This window comes from Sus scrofa, chromosome 6, assembly GCF_054392235.1.
Source record: "Sus scrofa isolate SSC_HxYL_T2T_F1_AM1 chromosome 6, Sscrofa_HxYL_maternal_Yorkshire_Landrace_v2.0, whole genome shotgun sequence".
Taxonomy (NCBI): Eukaryota; Metazoa; Chordata; class Mammalia; order Artiodactyla; family Suidae; genus Sus; species Sus scrofa.
The window spans coordinates 113,097,090-113,116,961 of record NC_139388.1 but is presented as its reverse complement, the minus strand read 5'-3'; the positions used below and the strand labels follow the sequence as shown (position 1 = coordinate 113,116,961).

Here is a 19,872-nt window from a genome sequence, read left to right as displayed (position 1 = left end):
GGTTAAGGATCGGTGTTGCCATGAGCTGTAGTATAGGTCACATACATGGCTTGGATCTTATGTTGCTGGGGCTGTGGTGAAGGCCGGCAGCTGCAGCTCTGATTTGGCCCCCAGCCTGGGGCCACAGGTGCAGCCTTATTTTAAAATAAAAAAAAAAATTTAAAAAAAAGAACTTTAGAATCAGTCTGTCAATCTTTATGAAAAATCTGGTGGAGACTGCACTGAATTTATAGCTTGGTTTTAGAGGGAGATGGCACATTTATAATATTGAGTCTGGAAATATTTTATGCCTCTCTCTATAGGTCTTCTTTTATAAACTTAAAAAAGGCTTTATAGGTTTGAATACAGTTCCACAGTTAATTTCTTCTGTCTGTTGCCTGTTGGAGTACCTCCAAATTCTTCCAACAATCACAGCTGTACCCTCCTATACGGATCTGTTTCTGTTTTCTATCTGTCCAGAATCTCTTGAAACTGCTCATCTGTGGATGCTACTCTTTCTTAGTTTTTATGCTATTGTGGATTCTGGAAGGAGAGAGTGTTTTGCTTGTTGAATGTCTTTCCTGTCATTTTGTGGGATTTGTTGTAGGAAGGAACATAGCCATATGTACTCTGTCTGTTTCTTGATCCCATCTCTAAGCTTTGTGTGGTGTATGTGTGTGTGTGTGTGTGTAAGAGAAAAAAGAAAACAAAAAAACAGAGTTTGAAAATAGTGAAGGAATTCCCATAGTGGCTCAGCAGAAACAAATCCAAGTAGTATCCATGAGGACGCAGGTTTGATCTCTGGCCTTGCTCAATGGGTCAGGGATCCAGGGTTGCCATGAGCTGCAGTGGGGGTCGAAGACACGGCTCTGATCCCCTGTTGCTGTGGCTGTGGTGTAAGCCAGCAGCTGCAGCTCTGACTCAATCCCTAGCCGGGGAACTTCCATATGCCACAGGTGCAGCCCTAAAAAAAAAAAAAAAAAATCATGCCTCCATGGAAAAAGTGAAAGACTCTGGTTTAGTTAACAGGGATAAAGTATCTTCAGGCTTCATCTAAAACAACAGGGAGACTCTTCAACCTTAATTGAGAGCGACATTATTTTACCAAAGAGAAAGAGATCAAGGAGTCGATCCAAAAATGTCGTGCACCCTGCCTTCTTTCATCAGTCTTCCCCCCATATTTTATTACCAAAAATTTCAAATTTCACGGTGAACACCTATAGCCTCTCTACTAGACTCACCAATTTACTATACTTGCTTTTTCACATAATCATCTATCTACTCATTCTTCTATCCACCCACTAATCCATCTTATTTGTTACACAATTCAAAATAAACTGCGGATATCACTTACTTTCACTGATCTACTTTAGGATGCATATATTTAACTGGAGTTTAATGTTTGCTTACAGGATTTTTTCTTTATGGTGTAAAATTTATACACAAGGGCAAAACTCTTAATTGTACCTTCACTGAGGTATAACAAGCGCCTATGTATCTGTGAAACCCAGATCGCTCTCTCGGTTCAGAACAATAGCACCACTCCAGAAAGGGTCCCCATGCCTCTTCCCAGGCAATCCCCATCAACAGCTCGGAGAGGCAACCACAGTTCCAATTTTTCCACTATTGATTAGTTTTGCCTGTTCCAGAATATGATCTAAATGGTCTCCATAAGATTCTCTTTTGGAAGTCTTCCTTCCCTTGGTACGATGCTATCAGGACTCTTGCATGTCGCTGGACCATCAGCAGGAGGTTGCTCTCTAATGCCCGCTGGTGTCCCACTATAAACATGCCAGTCTGTGTTCATCCAGTCTATTATGATGGACACCTGGGCTATTTCCCATTTGTAGCTAATGTGCATAAAGCTGCTACCAATATAAACACACGGTTTCATTTCTGATGGATAAGTGCCTAAGAGTGGAGTTTGTGAGTCCTGGAGTAGACGTATGTTTAGTTTTATTTTAAAAACTGCCAGGCATTTTCCCAAAGTGGTCGTACCGCTTGTCACTCACACCAGTGATGCGTGATAGGCTGCTCCACCGCCTCACCAAAATTGGGGGTAAATCACTGTAACTTTCATTTACATTTCTGATGAGTGATGATGCTCAGCCCTTTATGCTCTGCTTACTGGCCATTCATGCATCCACTTCTGTGTAGTGGCTATTCATGTCTTTTGCATTTGAATTGAGTTATGTGTCTTTTTACTATTGACCTGTGGGAGTTCTTTAGCAATCCTGGATACCAACCATTTGCCACATTTATGTTTTGGGGAATATTTTCTCCCCATGAATGGATTGTCTATTCATTTTCTTCCATGTCCTTTGTGAGCAGAAGTTTTTAATTTTTTTTTTTTTTTTTTTAGGGCTGCACCCGCAGCATATGGAGGTTCCCAGGCTAGGGGTTGAATCAGAGCTACAGCTGCCAGCCTACACCACAGACACAGCAACAGCAATGCAGGATCCTAGCCTCATCTGTAACATATATACACCACAGCTCATGGCAACACCAGATCCTTAACTCACTGGGCTTAGCCAGGGATCAAACCCCCGTCCTCAGGATGCTACTCAGATTCGTTAACTGCTGAGCCACGAGGGGAAATCCAGAAGCTTTTAATTTTGAAGAAGTCTAACTTGTCAACTTTTCATAGTTATTGCTTTCTGTGACCTAAGAAAACTCTGCTCATTCTTGAATCACAAAGATATATACCTGCATTTTTCTCTAAAGCTTTTAAGTTTTAACTCTACTTTAGGTCTGATCCACATCAATTTAGATTTTGTATGTGATTTGAGGTCATGGGTCAAAGTTTATTTTTCCCATGTAAACATCCAGTTCCTCCAGAACTGTTTGTTGAAACAATTTCCTCTTCTCTCTCCACCCTCTGCCATAGAATTGCTGTGGTACTTTTTTTTTCTTTTTTTCTTTTTTTTTTGTCTTTTTGCTTTTCTAGGGCCACTCCCGCGGCATATGGAGGTTCCCAGGCTAGGGGTTGAATTGGAGCTGTAGCCACCGGCCTACACCAGAGCCACAGCAACGCGGGATCCGAGCTGCGTCTGCGACCTACACCACAGCTCAAGGCAACACCGGATCCTTAACCCACTGAGTGAGGCCAGGGATTGAACCCGCAAACTCATAGTTTCTAGTCAGATTCGTTCATGCTGTGGTACTTTCACCAAAAATAAAATATCCAGAGTTCCCATCATGGCTCAGTGGAAACGAATCTGACTAGTATCCATGAGGACATGGGTTGGATCCCTGGCCTTGCTCAGTGGGTTAAGGATCTGACTTTGTCATGAGCTGTGGTGTAGGTCACAGACCAGCTTGGATCCCATGTTGCTGTGGCTCTGGTGTAGGCCCGAGGCTACAGTTCCGATTCGCCCCCTAGCCTGGGAACCTCCATATGCCACGGGAGCGTCTCAAGAAATGGTAAAAAGACCAAAAAAAAAAAAAAAAAAAAAAAAGCCCACATTGACTTTTCAGAGCAATTTGGGGAGAACTGATATCTTAATAATATGGAGTCTTCCAATCCACAAATATGTTACATCTTTATATTTATTTAGTCTTTCTAGATTTCTCTTAGCAAAGATTTTTAGCTTTAATATCAAGGCCTTACATGTCTTTTGTTAAATGTAATCCTAAGCATTTTATGTTTTTTGACACTTTTTAAATTGAACTTTAATTTCATTTTCCTATTGTTTGCTACTGGTATATATAAATACAGTTAGTTTTTACATATGATTATTACATCCTGAAATATGACTACATTCAATTATTAGCTCTAGGAATTGTTTTGTATATTCCTTAGGCTTTTTTACATAAACAACCATGTCATCTACAAACACTACTTTTTCTTTTCCAATCTTAATAACTTTTATTTCTTTCTCTTGTTTTATGCACCAGTTAGGACCTCCAGGGCATGGTTTAACAGAAGTGGTGAAAAGCAAGCATCCTTCCTTGCTCCCAATCTTTAGAAGGAAAGAGTTCAATATTTCATCACAAATGTGATATTAGTTGCAGGGTTTTCATAAATACCTTTTATCAGATTGCAGACAGTCTAGCGCTTCTGCAACTTGAATGTGCATGCAAACCACTTGAGGGGCTTGTAATGCGTAGCAGAAGATCCCAGGATCTTTCACTTACACATGAAACCCTGGGACTTGTAACGAAGCCATGACTTACATTGACTTGTATTTTAATTAACTGTGAGGACAGATAACATAAAATTGATGGAACGAGAATGGTGGGTCTCTCTAAGGGTTTGTAGCCTTGGTTCCATATAAGTGGGCATTTCATGTAAAGAGTGCCTCCTTAATGGCAACATTAACAAAATATCACTCTAAAAGCACACAAGACAGAGTGACAATATAGACCAAACTCATGAACATTTTATATAATTCTTTTTTTTTTTTTTTGGCTTTTTTAGGGCCGCCCCTGCAGCACGTGGAATTTCCCAGGCCAGGGGTCCAATCAGAGCTGTGGCTGCCAGCCTACGCCACAGCCACAGCAATGCCAGATCTAAGCCGTATCTGTGATCTATACCACAGCTCACAGCAACGCTAGAGCATTAACCCACTGAGCAGGGCCAGGGATTGAACCCACATCCTCATAGATACTAGTAGGGTTGGTTACTGCTGAGCCACGGTGGGAACTTTCATGTAATTCTTAATGACTATCTCAAGGCAGATATGCATGTACCTTCCTCTGCCATACCTCCTCTTAGCTAAATTCCAGTGAACCCAATCGTCCTACAAAGGGAAGAAAAAAATCAGTGTTTCCTGTTTGGTGTCAATAGCAGACATCATTAGCTGATCATGATGCACTTCCTCCCTGAGTCTATGTTCAGAATCCATTTGAAAATAGGATTTAGCATCAGCACTGAAGTTTGATTTGCCTTCCTATCTTACAGCCTTTCTGCTATAAGATGAATATCAGTCAGGATGACAACCAGAAATTCTTCCCTCCAGTTAGGCAAAGACCTAAATGAACAACTAATCAACAGAGTTCGGGCAAATGTGCCTGAGTCCATTTTCCCTACAATCTCTAAATTACATCCAGTTAACCAGACTTTTTGTGTACCATAGGAAGAAATGGTGTCAGAACATCCTTTCAATTGCAAGTCACTTTCCTGACATCTTTTTAGAGCAGGGCTTACTGAATGTACATTTCCTATGATGATACACTCACTTTGATTTAAATAGTGCCTCATACAACTTAAACAACTCGACAGCAAAAAAACCCAACAACGCAATTGAAAAATGGCCAGAAGACCTGAATAGACATTTCTCCAAAGAGATATACAGGTGGCCAACAAGCACATGAAAAAATGCTCAACATCACTAATTATTAGAGAAATGAAAAACAAAACAACAATGAGGTACCACCTCACACTGGTCAGAATGGCCCTCATTAATAATTCTACAAACAGCAAATGCTGGAGAGGGTGTGCAGAAAAGGGAACTCTCCTACATTTTTGGTGGGAATGTAAATTGGTACAACCACTATGGAAAACAGAATAGAGGTACCTCAGAAAACCAAATATAGAACTACCATATGACCCAGTAATACCACCCATAGGCATACATCCAGACAAGACTTTCACTGAAAAAAAATACATGCACCAGTATGTTCACTGCAGCACTATTCACAAAAGCCAAGACATGGGAACAACCTAAATTAAATGTCCATTGACAGATGAATGGATTAAGAAGACATGGTATAGGAGATGGGATTAAGATGGCAGAATAGAAAGACTGGAGCTCAACTTCTCTCCTAAAAACAACAAAATTTACAACCAAATGCTGAGCAATCTTCAACCAAATGGACCAGAAACTTTCAAAAAGATATCCTACTCCAGAAGACAAAGAGGAGGCCAAATCAAGAGGTAGGAGGAGTGATCATGTGATATAAGCAACCCCATACCTCCTGGGTGGGAAGCCCCACAGACTGGAATGTAACTGCTTCACAGAGACTTACCTACGGAAGTGAGAGTTCCAAGACCCACATCAAACTCCCAAGTGTGGGGATCTGGCACTGAGAGAAAGAGCCCCTGGAGCATCTGGTATCGAAGGCCAGTGCAGCTTGTGCACAAGAGCTCCATGGGACTGTGAGAAACAGAGACCCCATTCTTAAAAGGCACACACAGACTTTCACATACACTGGGTCCAAGAGCAAAGCAAAGTCTCCATAGGAATCTGGATCTAACCTGACTGCAATTCTTGGAGGACATCCTGGGAAAACAGGGGTGAATGTGGCTTGTTGTGGGGGAAGGACATTGGAAGCAAAGCTCTCGGGAATATTCAGCAGTGTGCCTTTCTCTGGAGGTGGCCATTTTGGGAAAATATGGCCCCACCCATCAGCACTGAGAAGACCCAGGGCAAACAACAATCCAGGTGGGATCAGAGCCATGCCCATGAGTAAACAGGCTGCCTAAAGACCCCCCAGGCACACAGCCAGCTCTAATCACCCCCAGAGACAAAGCCCCACCCACTAGAGGGATAGGAATCAGCCTCACCTACCAGTGGACAGGCATCAGTCCCTCCCATCAGGAAGCCTACAGCAAGCCCCCCATACCGACTTCAGCCACAGGGGGGAAGACACCAGAAGTAAGAGAGGCTACAACTCTATTATCTATAAAAAGGTCACCACACCAAAAACCTATAAAAATGAAAAGACAGAGAACTATAACTCAGATGAGGGAGAAAGGAAAAACCCCAGAAAATCAGCTAAGCGATCAGGAAATTCTCCGCCTCCAGGAAAAAGACTGATGCTGAAGATGATGCAAGACACTGGAAATAAACTGGAGGCAATGATGGATAATTTACAGGAAACACTGAGCAAAGAGATACAAGATATAACACTTAAACAAGAAGAGATGCAAAATACAATAACTGAAATAAAAAATTCATTAGAAGCAGCCAACAGAAGAATACAGGAGGCAGAAGAACAAATAAGAGAGGTGGAGGACAGATTAGTGGAAATCACAGATGTGGAACAGAAAAGAGAAAAAAGATTGAAAATAAATGAAGTTCTCAGAGAACTCTGGGACGTTAAATGTACCAACATTCACATTATACGGGTGCCAGAAGGATGGAGAGAGAGAAAGGGACAGAAAAAATATTTGAAAAGATAATAGCCACAAGCTTTCCTAACATGGGAAAGGAAGCACTCACTCAAATCCAGGAAGCACAATGAGTACCATATAAAATAAACCCAAGGAGGAATACCCTGAGACACATATGAATCAAACTGACCAAAATTAAAGACAAAGAAAAAATCTTGAAAGAAGCTAGGGAAAAGAAACAAATAACATACAAGGGAACCCCAATTAGGTTATCAGCAGATTTTTCAGCAGAAACTCTGCAAGCCAGAAGGGAGTGGCATGATATACTTAACATGATGAAAGGAAAAAACCTCCAACCAAGATTATTTGACCCAGCAAGGCTCTCATTCAGATTTGAAGGAGAAATCAAAAGCTTCACAATAGGCAAAAGCTAAGAGAATTCAGCTTTATGACAAATACTAAAGGAATTCTCTAGACAGAAAAGAAAAGGCAACAACCAGAAACAAAAATACCACAAATGACAAGGCTCAGCAGTAAAGGTATCTATACAGTAAAGAAATGAAATCATCCATGCACAATTATGCCACCAAAATCAGAAATTGTGAGAAGAGGAGGGTACAAATGCAGGACACTTGGAGATGAACTTGCAATTAAGAGACCAACAACTTAAAACAATCTCATATATATATAGAATCTTATATCAAAACTTCAGAATAATTGCAAACCAAAAATCTACAATTGATACACAAATAGGAAAAATCAACTCAAATACAACACTAAAAATAGTCATCAAACCACAAGGGGCGAGAACAAGAGAAGAAGGGAAGAAAAAAGAGCAACAAAAACAAATCCAAAGCAATTAATAAAATGGCAATAAGAACATACATACCAATAATTACCTTACTTGTTAATGGACTAAACACCCCAACTAAAAGACATAGACTGGCCAAATGGATACAAAAACAAGACTCATATATATGCTGTCTTCAAGAGACCCACTTCACTTCTAGGGATACAAACAAATTGAAAGTGAGAGCATGGAAGAAAATATTCCATGCAAACAGGGATCAAAAGAAAGCTGGAGTAGCAATACTCATATCAGACAAAATAGACTTTAAAATGAAGAATATTTTAAGGGACAAGGAAGGTCACTACCTAATGATCAAAGGATCAATCCAAGAAGAAGATATAACAATTTTAAATATCTACACACCCAACATAGGTTCACCATAATATATGGCAACTGCTAACAACCTTAAAAGGACAAATCGACAACAACACAATAATAGTGGGGGATGTTAACACCCCACTTACAGCAATGGACAGATCATCTAGACAGAAAATCAACAAGGAAACACAGGCTCTGAATGAAGCATTAGACCAGATGGACTTAATAGATGTTTATAGGACATTCCATCCAAAAGCAACAGAATACACATTCTTCTCAAGTGCACATGGAACATTCTCTAAGACTGATCACATCCTGGGCTGCAAATCAAACATCACTAACTTTAATAAGAAAATTGAAATCATTATCAAGCATCTTTTTCGTCTACAATGCTATACAACTGGACATCAACAACAAGGAAAAAACTGCAAAAAACACGAACACATGGAGACTAAACAACATGCTACTAAACAACCAATAGATCACTGAAGAAATCAAAGAGGAAATTTAAAAATACCTAGAAGCAAATGACAACAAAGATACAACACTCCAAAACCTATGGGATGCAGCAAAAGCCATTCGAAGAGGAAAGTTTATAGCAATACAAGCCCACCTCAGGAAACAAGAAAAAGCTCAAATAGGAGTTCCTGTCATGGCGCAGTGGTTAACGAATCCGACTAGGAACCATGAGGTTGCGGGTTCGGTCCCTGCCCTTGCTCAGTGGGTTAACGATCCGGCGTTGCCGCGAGCTGTGGTGTAGGTTGCAGATGCAGCTCGGATCCCTCATTGCTGTGGCTCTGGCGTAGGCTGGCAGCTACAGCTCTGATTCGACCCCTAGCCTGGGAACCTCCACATGCCACAGGAGCGGCCCAAGAAATGGCAAAAAGACCAAAAAATAAAAATTAAAAAAAAGAGAGAAAACTGTGATCCTATATTTAAAAAAAAAGGAAAAATCTCAAATAAACAAGCTAACTTTACATCTAAAGCATCTTAAGAAAGAAGAACAGACAAGACCTTAAGTTAGTAGAAGGAAAGAAATCATAAAGATCTGAGCAGAAATCAATGAAATAGAAACAAAGAAAACCATACAAAAGATCAATGAAATGAAAAGCTGGTTCTTTGAAAAGATCAACAAAATTGATAAACCCTTAGCCAGACTCACCAAGAAAAAAAGAGAGGGGACTCAAATCAATAAAATTAGAAATGAAAAAGGAGAAGTAACAACAGATATCACAGAAATACAAAGGATCATAAGAGACTACTATATGCAACTATACGCCAATAAAACGGAAAACCTAGAAGAAATGGACAAATTCTTAGAAAGGCACAATCTTCCAAGACTAAACCAAGATGAAATAGAAAAGATGAATGGGCCAATCACTAGTGCTGAAATTGAAACTCTGATTAAAAAACTTCCAATAGGAGTTCCCGTCGTGGCACAGTGGTTAACGAATCTGACTAGGAACCATGAGGTTGCGGGTTCGATCCCTGGCCTTGCTTAGTGGGTTGAGGATCCAGTGTTGCCATGAGCTGGGGCTTGGATTTGGCATTGCTGTGGCTGTGGTGTAGGCTGGTGGCTTACAGCTCTGATTAGACCCCTAGCCTGGAAACCTCCATATGCTGCGGGAAGCGACCCTAGAAAAGGCAAAAGGACAAAAAAAAATTTTAAAAATTAAAAAAAAAAAAAAAACTTCCAACAAACAAAAGTCCAGGACCAGATGGCTTCACAGGCAAATTCTATCAAACATTTAGAGAAGAGTTAACACCTCTCCTTCTGAAACTATTTCCAAAAAATTGCAGAAGAAGGGATACTCCCAAACTCATTTAATGAGGCCACCATCACTCTGACACCAAAACCAGACAAAGATACCACAAAAAAAGAAAACTACAGGCCAATTTCACTGATGAACATAGATGCAAAAATCCTCAACAAAATACTAGCAAACTGCATCCAACAATACATTAAAAGGATTGTACATCACGATCAAGCGGGATTTATCCCAGGGATGCAAGGGTTCTTCAATATCCGCAAATCAATCAGTGGGATACACCACATTAACAAACTGAAGAATAAAAACCATATGATCCTCTCAATAGATGCAGAAAAAGCCTTTGACAAAGTCCAACACCTATTTCTGATAAAAACCCTTCAGAACTTACCTCAACATAATAAAGGCCATATATGACAAACCCACAGCGAACACCATTCTCAATGGTGAAAAGCTGCAAGAATTCCCACTGAGATCAGGAACAAGACAAGGATGTCTGCTCTTACCACTACTCTTCAACATAGTTTTGGAAGTCCTAGCCACAGTAATCAGAGAAGTAAAAGAAATAAAAGGAATCCAAATTGGAAAGGAAGAAGTAAAACTATCCCTATTTGCAGATGACATGATACTATACCTAGAGAATCCTAAAGACTCTGCCAGAAAACTGTTAGAGCTCATCAGTGAATTTGGCAAAGTTGCAGGATGCAAAATTAATACACAGAAAATCAATAGCATTTCTATATACTAACAATGAAAGATCATAAGGAGAAATTAGGGAAGCAATCCTATTTACCCTCACATCCAAAAGAATAAAATACCTAGGAGTAAATCTACCTAAAGAGACAAAAGACCTGTACTCTGAAAACTATAAGACACTGATGAAAGAAATCAAATTCAACACAAATAGATGGAAAGACATACCATGCTCTTGGATTGGAAGAGTCAATATTATCAAAATGACTATACCACTCAAGGCAATCTACAGATTCAATGCAATCCCTATCAAATTACAAAGGACATTCTTCACAGAACTCAAACAAAATATTTTAAAGTGTGTTTGGAAGCACAAAAGACCCAGAATAGCCAAAGACACCCTGAAAAGGAAAAAATGGAGCTGGAGGAATCAGGCTCCCTCACTTCAGACTATACTACAAAGCAATAGTCATCAAAACCATATGGTACTGGCACAAAGACAGAAATATAGGTCAGTGGAACAGGATAGAAAGCCCAGAATTAAACTCACACACCTACAGCCAACTAATCTCTGACAAAGGAAGCAAGAATATACAATGGAGAAAAAACAGCCTGTTCAATAAATGGTGCTGGGAAAACTGGGCAGCCACATGGAAAAGAATGAAATTAGAACACTCCCTAACACCATACACAAAAATAAACCCAAAATGGATTAAAGACCTAGATATAAGACCAGTCACTACAAAAGTCTTAGAGGAAAACAGGCCAAACACTCTCCAACATAAATGACAGCAACATCTTCTCAGATCCACCTCTTAGAGTAATGACAGTAAAAACAAACATGAACAAATGGGGCTTAATTAAACTTAAAAGTTTCTGCACAGTGAAGGAAATCCTAAGCAAAATGAAAAGACAACCCACAGAATGGGAGAAAATCTTTGCAAATGAATCAACTGACAAGGGATTAATCTCTAAAATTTATAAACACCTCCTACTGCTCAATAACAAAAAAACAAACAACTCCATCAAAAAATGGGCAGAAGATCTAAACAGACAATTCTCCAAAGACATACAGATGGCCAAAAAACACATGAAAAGATGTGAAACATCACTCATTATTAGAGAAATGCAAATCGTAAATCAAAAACACTATGAGGTACCACCTTACACTAGCCAGAATGGCCATCATCAAAAAGTCGACAAACAATAAGTGCTGGAGAGGGTGTAGAGAAAAAAGAACCATATTACACGGTTGGTGAGATGGTAAATTGGTGCAACCACTTTGGAAAACAGTACAGAGATTCCTTAGAAAACTAAAAATAGAACCACCATTTGATCCAGCAATCCCAATCCTGGGCATCTATCCAGAGAAAACCATGACTTGAAAAGACACATGTACTCCAATGTTCATTGCAGCACTATTTGCAATAGCTAAGACATGAAACAACCTAAATGTCCACCGATAGAGGATTGGATCCAGAAGATGTGGTACATATATACAATGGAATACTACCCAGCCATTAAAAAGGACACAATGGAATATTACTCAGTCATTAAAAGGAACGAAATAAGGACATTTTTATCAACATGGATGGACCTAGAAATTATCATGCTAAGTGAAGTCAGTCAGACAATGAGACACCAACATCAAATGCTATCACTGACATGTGGAATCTGAAGAAAGGACACAATGAACTTCTTTGCAGAACAGACACTGACTTTGAAAAACTTTTGGTTTCCAAAGGAGATAGTTCGGGGGGTGGGGGAATGCATCGGAGTTGTGGGATGGAAATGCTATAAAATTGGATTGTGATAATCATTGTACAACTATAAATGTAATAAATTCATTGAGTAATTAAAAAAAAGATGTGGTATATATACACAATGGAATACTACTAAGCCATAAAAAGAACAAAATAATGCCATTTGCAGCAATGTGGGTGGAACTAGAGACTCATACTAAGTGAAGTAAGTCAGAAAGAGAAAGACAAATACCATATGATATCACTTATATCTGTAATCCAATATACAGCACAAATGAACCTTTCCACAGAAAATAAACTCATGGACTTGGAGAACAGACTTGTGGTTACCAAGGGAGAGGGGGAGGGAGTGGGATGGACTGAGAGTCTGGTGTAAATACATGCAAACTATTGCATTTCGCATAGACAGGAAATGAGATCCTGCTGTATAGCACTGGCAACATCTAGTCACTTGGGATGGAACATGATGGAGGATAATGTGAGAAAAAGAATATATATATATACACACACATATATATGTATGACTGGGTCACTTTACTGCACAGTAGAAATTGACAGAATACTGTAAATCAACTATAATAGAAAAAAGAATCTTCAAAAAAGAAAAAAGAACCCTAAATAAAAATTTTTAAAAAGACAAAAAAATTGTGCCTCACCTGACAATTAATGCAGACCCCTCCACCTGCATAGATGCCTTGAATGTTCAAGCTTGCCTGCTGCCTCTCAACATCTGGATCATAGTAACAATCGATGGCATGGCCATGGCAGTTGCAGGCTAAGAAAAGAGCATTCTCAGTTAGTGTTCCATCATGACTCTGAGATCCTTCGTAAATTCCCCCAGAGAGTATTCCGTCTCAATGAGCTACAATCAAGTCTATTCTAGAACACCAAGGATACCCCCAGAGGAAAATTTTAGGGCTTTTTACACCAAGGCCAGCCTATAATCATATGCCATTTACACCTTCTTTCATTTGATATTAAGTGGAAATGGTTCTGCTTTTTAAAAAATTAAGAAATATGCTAAAAAATTCGGATAAGTCAAAATCAAGCTTCATGCACAAAGACAGTATTACTATTACTTTTACTACCAAGAGTAACTGAGTTCTTGGTACATTTTGAAAAGCATTTTACACATATGATCTCATTTCATCTGAACAATAACTTTCTAAGGGGGGTACTATTATATGCACAGACCAGATGGGGAGGCTGAGGCAGAGTTTGTAAGTAAGAGAGGCAGAAAAGAATCCTGACATGTCTTTCTGTGACTGCAAAACCTACTCTCCCAGTCAATACTCTAATCCTTTTATCTCATCACCATCAATAATAGCGATAAATTGGAAACAATCTCAACATCTAACCACAGGGAAAATGGCTAAGTAAACAACAGTATACTTGCTTGACTGTCAGTGTTATGACGTCAAGGACTGCTAGTGTTTTGTTTGTAACAGAGCATATCCCTGGCACAGAGTATGTACTTAGCAAACACTTATTTTTTTTTTTCAGTCTTTTTGCTATTTCTTGGGCCGCTCCCACGGCATATGGAGATTCCCAGGCTAGGGGTCGAATCGGAGTTATAGCCACCGGCCTATGCCACAGCCACAGCAACTCGGGACCCAAGCCACGTCTGCAACCTACACCACAGCTCACGGCAACGCCGGATCGTTAACCCACTGAGCAAGGGCAGGGACCGAATCTGCAACCTCATGGTTCCTAGTCGGATTCGTTAACCACTGCGCCACGATGGGAACTCCACTCAGCAAACACTTTTTAGATACACTTGCATCCAGAGAAGGACAATACTGTGTGCCATCAAAAAGGATATCAATGGGAGTTGCGGTTGTCACTCAGTAGTAGCAAACCCGACTAGTATCCATGAGGATGCAGGTTCAATCTCTGGCCTCGCTCAGTGGATTAAAGGATCCAGCATTGCTGTGAGCTGTGGTGTAGGATACAGATGAGGCTGGGATCCCAAGTTGCTGTGGCTGTGGCGTAGTTGGGTGTATACATCTCCAATTCGACACTTAGCCTGGGAACTACCATGTGCCAAGGGTATGGCCCTAAAAACACAATAAATAAATAAATAAATAAATAAATAAATAAATAACAAAGAATTTTTAATAATATGGGAAAATATTTTAAAATATCGAGTGAAAAAAATAAGTGTATATAAAACTGTATAAATAATATCTCTGGAGTATTTAGACAATCTTTTTTTTATTATTATTGGTCTTTTTAGAGCCACACCAGCTGCATATGGAGGCTCCCAGACTAGGGGTCAAATCAGAGCTGCAGCTGCTGGCCTACGCCGCAGCCACAGTAACACCAGATCCGAGACACATCTGTGACTACCACAGCTCACAGCAATGTTGGATCCTTAACCCACTGAGCGAGACCAGGGATCGAATGTGTGTCCTCATGGATGTTAGTCAGGTTTGTTTCCATTAAGCCACAACAGGAACTCCTCTCTGGGAGTACTTAAAGCATACATTAAAAAAAATAAACAACCACTAAAATACTTAAAATACTAATAGTGGTTCTCTTTGGGTAGTAAAATTATTAATGATTTTACTCTTTAAAAAATAATTTCCATCTTATCTACAAGTAATGCGTGACACTTCCAAAATTAGAATATATTAATTTAAGCCCCACTTAGGATTTTCACCATTGCCAAAATGAAAAGGATCTAACATGAGTGACATTCTCATTCTTAGGCCAAATATATATTCACCACAGCCCACCTGGATTGAATTTTCCAAGTCTGTCTAGGAATTTGTATAGCCTTTTTAAAACTTTAAAATTTTTTATTTATTATTTTTTCTTTTTAGTGCTTCATCTGCGGCATATGGAAGTTCCCAGGCTAGGGGTCAAATCAGAGCTGCAGCCACCGGCATATGCCACAGCCATGGGCAACACCAGATCTGAGCCACATGTGTGCACCCACACCACAGCTAGCAGCAATGCTGGATCCTTAACCCACTGAGCGAGCCAGGGATTGAACCTGAATCCTCACAGACCCTGTGTTGGGTTCTTACCCCACTGAGCCACAACAGGAACTCCCAGGAAATTGGATGTTTTGATTAAGTCCCCAGATAAACATACAGGGGAAGATGACTGAGTTAGAATTCCAAGTTACCCTATTTTTAACAAGCTGAGCCCTTTTTTATTTTCATTTCCTCAGTGGTGCCTTGATTGTTTTTTAATTCTAAGCATTTATATTTACTACATAGGTTATTTCTTAAGAAGTCTTTATTTTGAATTGCAGTAACTCAAATAGAATTTAGAAAGCATCTAACAAGTATCTTAACAGGTCTGATTTCCATATACTATTTGTAATTTTTTAACCATCTTGGCAAGTATATAAAGGTTAAAAACCTATGAAAGGAAATGATTTAAAATTGGTCATATTTGTTGGAATAAAGCATATCATGCACTAAGGGGTCCCATTAGCCTGGAAAACTAACAACACAGCCAACATCAGGGTTCATATGATGATAATTATTCAATCAAGTTATCCTAAACCAACACCTGAAAGCACTGGAAGAAACGGGAACCCTGGTTATTACTTTTCCATCTTGCAGGCCTATTATCCAGGAGTGAGGAAAAGGGAATTCAGGAGTTCCCGTCGTGGCGCAGTGGTTAACGAATCCGACTAGGAACCATGAGGTCGCGGGTTCGGTCCCTGCCCTTGCTCAGTACGTTGCCGTGAGCTGTGGTGTAGGTTGCAGACGCGGCTCGGATCCCACGTTGCTGTGGCTCTGGCGTAGGCCGGTGGCTACAGCTCCGATTCAACCCCTAGCCTGGGAACCTCCATATGCCGCGGAAGAGGCCCAAGAAATAGCAACAACAAAGAAGACAAAAGACAAAAAAAAAAAAAAAAAAGGGAATTCACTGAGAGGGAACCTGTTAGCTACGACTGTAAAGTAAGAACGGCCATTCAGGCAGCACTCTGGACCGAGGGATCACCTGAGCGTTGACCATCGGTCAGCATCTCTCAAAGCACTGTGGGAACTCCTCGCCAAAAAGGCATTTTAAGTAATCTTGTAGGTCACAGAGATCATCGGTCTTACCCCTTAAGAGTTACAAGGACTGGAGTTCTCGTCGTGGATAAGTGGTTAACGAATCCGACTAGGAACCATGAGGTTGCGGGTTCGGTCCCTGCCCTTGCTCAGTGGGTTAAGGATCTGGCGTTGCTGTGAGCTGTGGTGTAGGTTGCAGACGCGGCTGGAATCCCACGTTGCTGTGGCTCTGGCGTAGGCCAGTGGCTACAGCTCCGATTCGACCCCTAGCCTGGGAATCTCCATATGCCACGGGAGCAGCCCAAGAAACAGCAAAAAAAAAAAAAAAGACAAAAAAAAAGTTACAAGAACTAATTGGCAGAAGAGTCTCAAGTACAGATTCTTCCTTACCCATCTAGCTCAACAAACCTGGATCCAAACACCTTTTGGTCATTTCAAAAAGGCAACTCCATCTTCAAAGGCTAAGAATATTGAGAAAAAATAGGCCATTGTCTCCAAAGCCAGTAACTAAAAGTTACAAAAATGTTTCTGGCCACTGGGATAAATGTGTGGCTTTCTAAAAAGACAAGTTTAAAAGAAAATCTTCAATTGGATGTCACAGGGCTTGTTTGTTAAAATTACTGTTTTCTTACTTTATATTGTGCCCATAATTAAAAGCAGATGCTCTTCCTTTTTCCTTCCTCCTCTGGTCCCCTCTATCCTGCACCCCTCACTTCTATTTCCTCAGTGCTTCCAGCTCTCTGTTTAGACGTCAATCTCATCACCTCTCTGGATCTCGGTCCTTAAAATAATTAGGCTTCTGATCCACGATCACGACTTAAGAAATAAGGATTTAAAATTTAATAGTGGCCGCATCCCATTTTAGACTGCCAGGAAGAGAGGCCAACATGTCAAAGCACTCAGTTCAAACCTTGCATGTAGCAAATGCTTAATACATATTAATGATCATTATTATTTTTGTTCATATCTATATATACACATACATATATGGAGATATATATATATATATATATCCAAATGTAGAGTGAGGCAATTTTACCTCCACTCTGTGAGTTACTGGGGTTTTTTTGTTTGTTTGTTTGTTTTTCTTTTTACTGCGCACCTGCATCATATGGAAGTTTCTAGGCTAGGGGTTGAATTGGAGCTCCAAATTGCCAGCCTCACTACAGCCGCAGCAACAATGGATCTGAGCCACATCTGGGACCTACACTGCAGCTTGCAGCAACTCCAGATCCTTAACCCACTGAGCGAGGCCAGGGATCAAACCCACATCCCATTCTGTGAGTTATTCACTGCAATGGGGAGTTCTGAGTCCCTAAGACAGACAGGATCAGGAGCATGGGGGAAACACCTGGTCAGTCCTTCGGCAGATGGAGGGGAGAGGATCGTGGGTGGGGCTTCACTTCCCAGCACCTTGCCCCCAGTGCTCACCTTCGCAGGCACTGCTCTCCTCCCATGTGGCAGGCCGCCAGCGCCTCTGATTGTACCCTGCACAACAGCGATCACATGTCTCCCCACAGGTGTGGTGCTGGCATTCACACCGAAACCTGGGCATGGGGAGAAGCACATCTCAGTTATTGAAAAGCTGGGGGGGGGGTTAATTTATATTTTTATTTATTTATTAATTTTACTTTTCTGTCTTTTTGTCCTTTTTAGGTCCACACCCGTGGCAGTTCCCAGACTAGAGGTCTAATCAGAGCTGTAGCCGCCAGCCTAAACCAGAGCCACTGCAACGCCAGATCCGAGCCGCATCTGCGACCTACACCACAGCTCATGGAATGCCGGATCCTTAACCCACTGAGAAAGGCCAGGGATCGAACCCGAAACCTCTGCGCTATGATGGGAACTCCTGGTTTTTTTTGTTTTTTTTTTTTTAATTGCAGTATAAGATCAGTTGCTCCTGTGTGAAAACTGAGTCATCAGGGTCACCCACAGTATCAATGACTAATTATAGGAACAAAGCACTTTGCATATGTTATTCCAAGCCCTCCCCACCCTGCTTATTTTCTCCATTTTACAGATGGTGACACTACGATCCAGAGATATTTAAACATTTGCCAAAGGTCAGGAGATGATAAGTGGAGAGCCAGGTTTCCACCCAAGATTGTCTGACTCCAAAGTCCCAGCTCTTCCTTCTCTACCACCTTATGCTACGATACAATTAACGCAAAAGCAATCAAGGGCTGAGTGTTCTGAAACGTACTGAGTATCCATCTTCACAAAGAGCTGGAGAAGTCCTACGAAAAGCATCTCCTCGGGCTTCTTACTCTCAACCTGGGGTCTGGCTCAAAGACTGACCGAATTCAAGAGACAGTTACTGGAGGAGTTCCCGTCGCAGCTCAGCGGAAACAAATCTGACTAGGATCCATGAGGATGCAGGTTCGATCCCCAGAATTGCTCAATGGGTTAAGGATCTGGCATTGCCGTGAGTTGTGGTGTAGGTCACAGATGCGGCTCAGATCTGGAATTGCTGTGGCTGTGGCGTAGGCGGGTGGCTACAGCTCCAATTTGACCCCTAGCCTGGGAACCGCCATATGTCATGGATGTGGCCCTAAAAAAAAAAAAAGGCACACACACACACACACAAAAGAGACAGTTACTAGTAAGATCTCAGAGGACGCTGCTCCATAAACAGCTCCATCATAGGACCCAACACTCAGATCACTCAGCAAGACAATGGGGTAAAAACCTAAAAATCTACGTTCAAAGAATATACACCTGACTTAAAACTTGTCCAAGTTTGGGAGTTCCCGTCGTGGCGCAGTGGTTAACGAATCCGACCAGGAACCATGAGGTTGCGGGTTCGGTCCCTGCTCTTGCTCAGTGGGTTAACGATCCGGCGTTGCCGTGAGCTGTGGTGTAGGTTGCAGACGCGGCTCGGATCCCGCGTTGCTGTGCCTCTGGCGTAGGCCGGTGGCTACAGCTCCGATTCGACCCCTAGCCTGGGAACCTCCATATGCCGCGGGAGCGGCCCAAGAAATAGCAACAACAACAACAACAAAAGACAAAAAGACAAAAAAAAAAAACTTGTCCAAGTTTAAGTGAAAGAGCTGTAGCCATGACATTCGATTAGAACTCCGAGCTTCCATTTATCTGTGCTAGAAAGAAGAGTCAAAACAGAGTCTAAGAAGACGCTCGGCTGGGCCTGTGGAGACGCCCTCAACTCTTCTTGGGGAGGTGAGAAGGCACATATTCAGTTACATTCCCAGAGATGGTGTCAATCCCTCTCCCAAGGCAGCTGCCTGTTAAAGCAAATGGACTAGACTTAAGTGGCGGCACAGAACAGCTGGAATCCAAACGGGCTTTGGCCAGACATGCCATTTCAGCCCATGGCCCATGGGGTCTTTGGATAAACTAAACTGAGAGAATACTTAGGGAAAATTGCTTGAAGAACATCTGACTACTCTTTTTTTGCGGGGGCGGGGGG

The 19,872-nt window shown here is 41.1% G+C and overlaps 1 protein-coding gene across 4 annotated transcripts in view; it reads right to left on the bottom strand.

Moving 5' to 3' along the window:
• The window catches only part of LAMA3 (laminin subunit alpha 3), a 253,893-nt gene that overhangs the window by 168,239 nt on the left and 65,782 nt on the right, over positions 1-19,872 (bottom strand). For all 4 annotated transcript variants that reach the window (XM_084958210.1, XM_084958209.1, XM_084958211.1 and 1 more), the window contains 2 exon segments: positions 17,877-17,992; positions 13,086-13,204 (listed from right to left, as the gene is read on the bottom strand). Coding sequence is in view for 2 of the 4 variants with exons in the window: in XM_084958209.1 (XP_084814335.1) it covers positions 13,086-13,204; positions 17,877-17,992 (235 nt within the window). In the remaining 2 variants the exon portion in view is untranslated.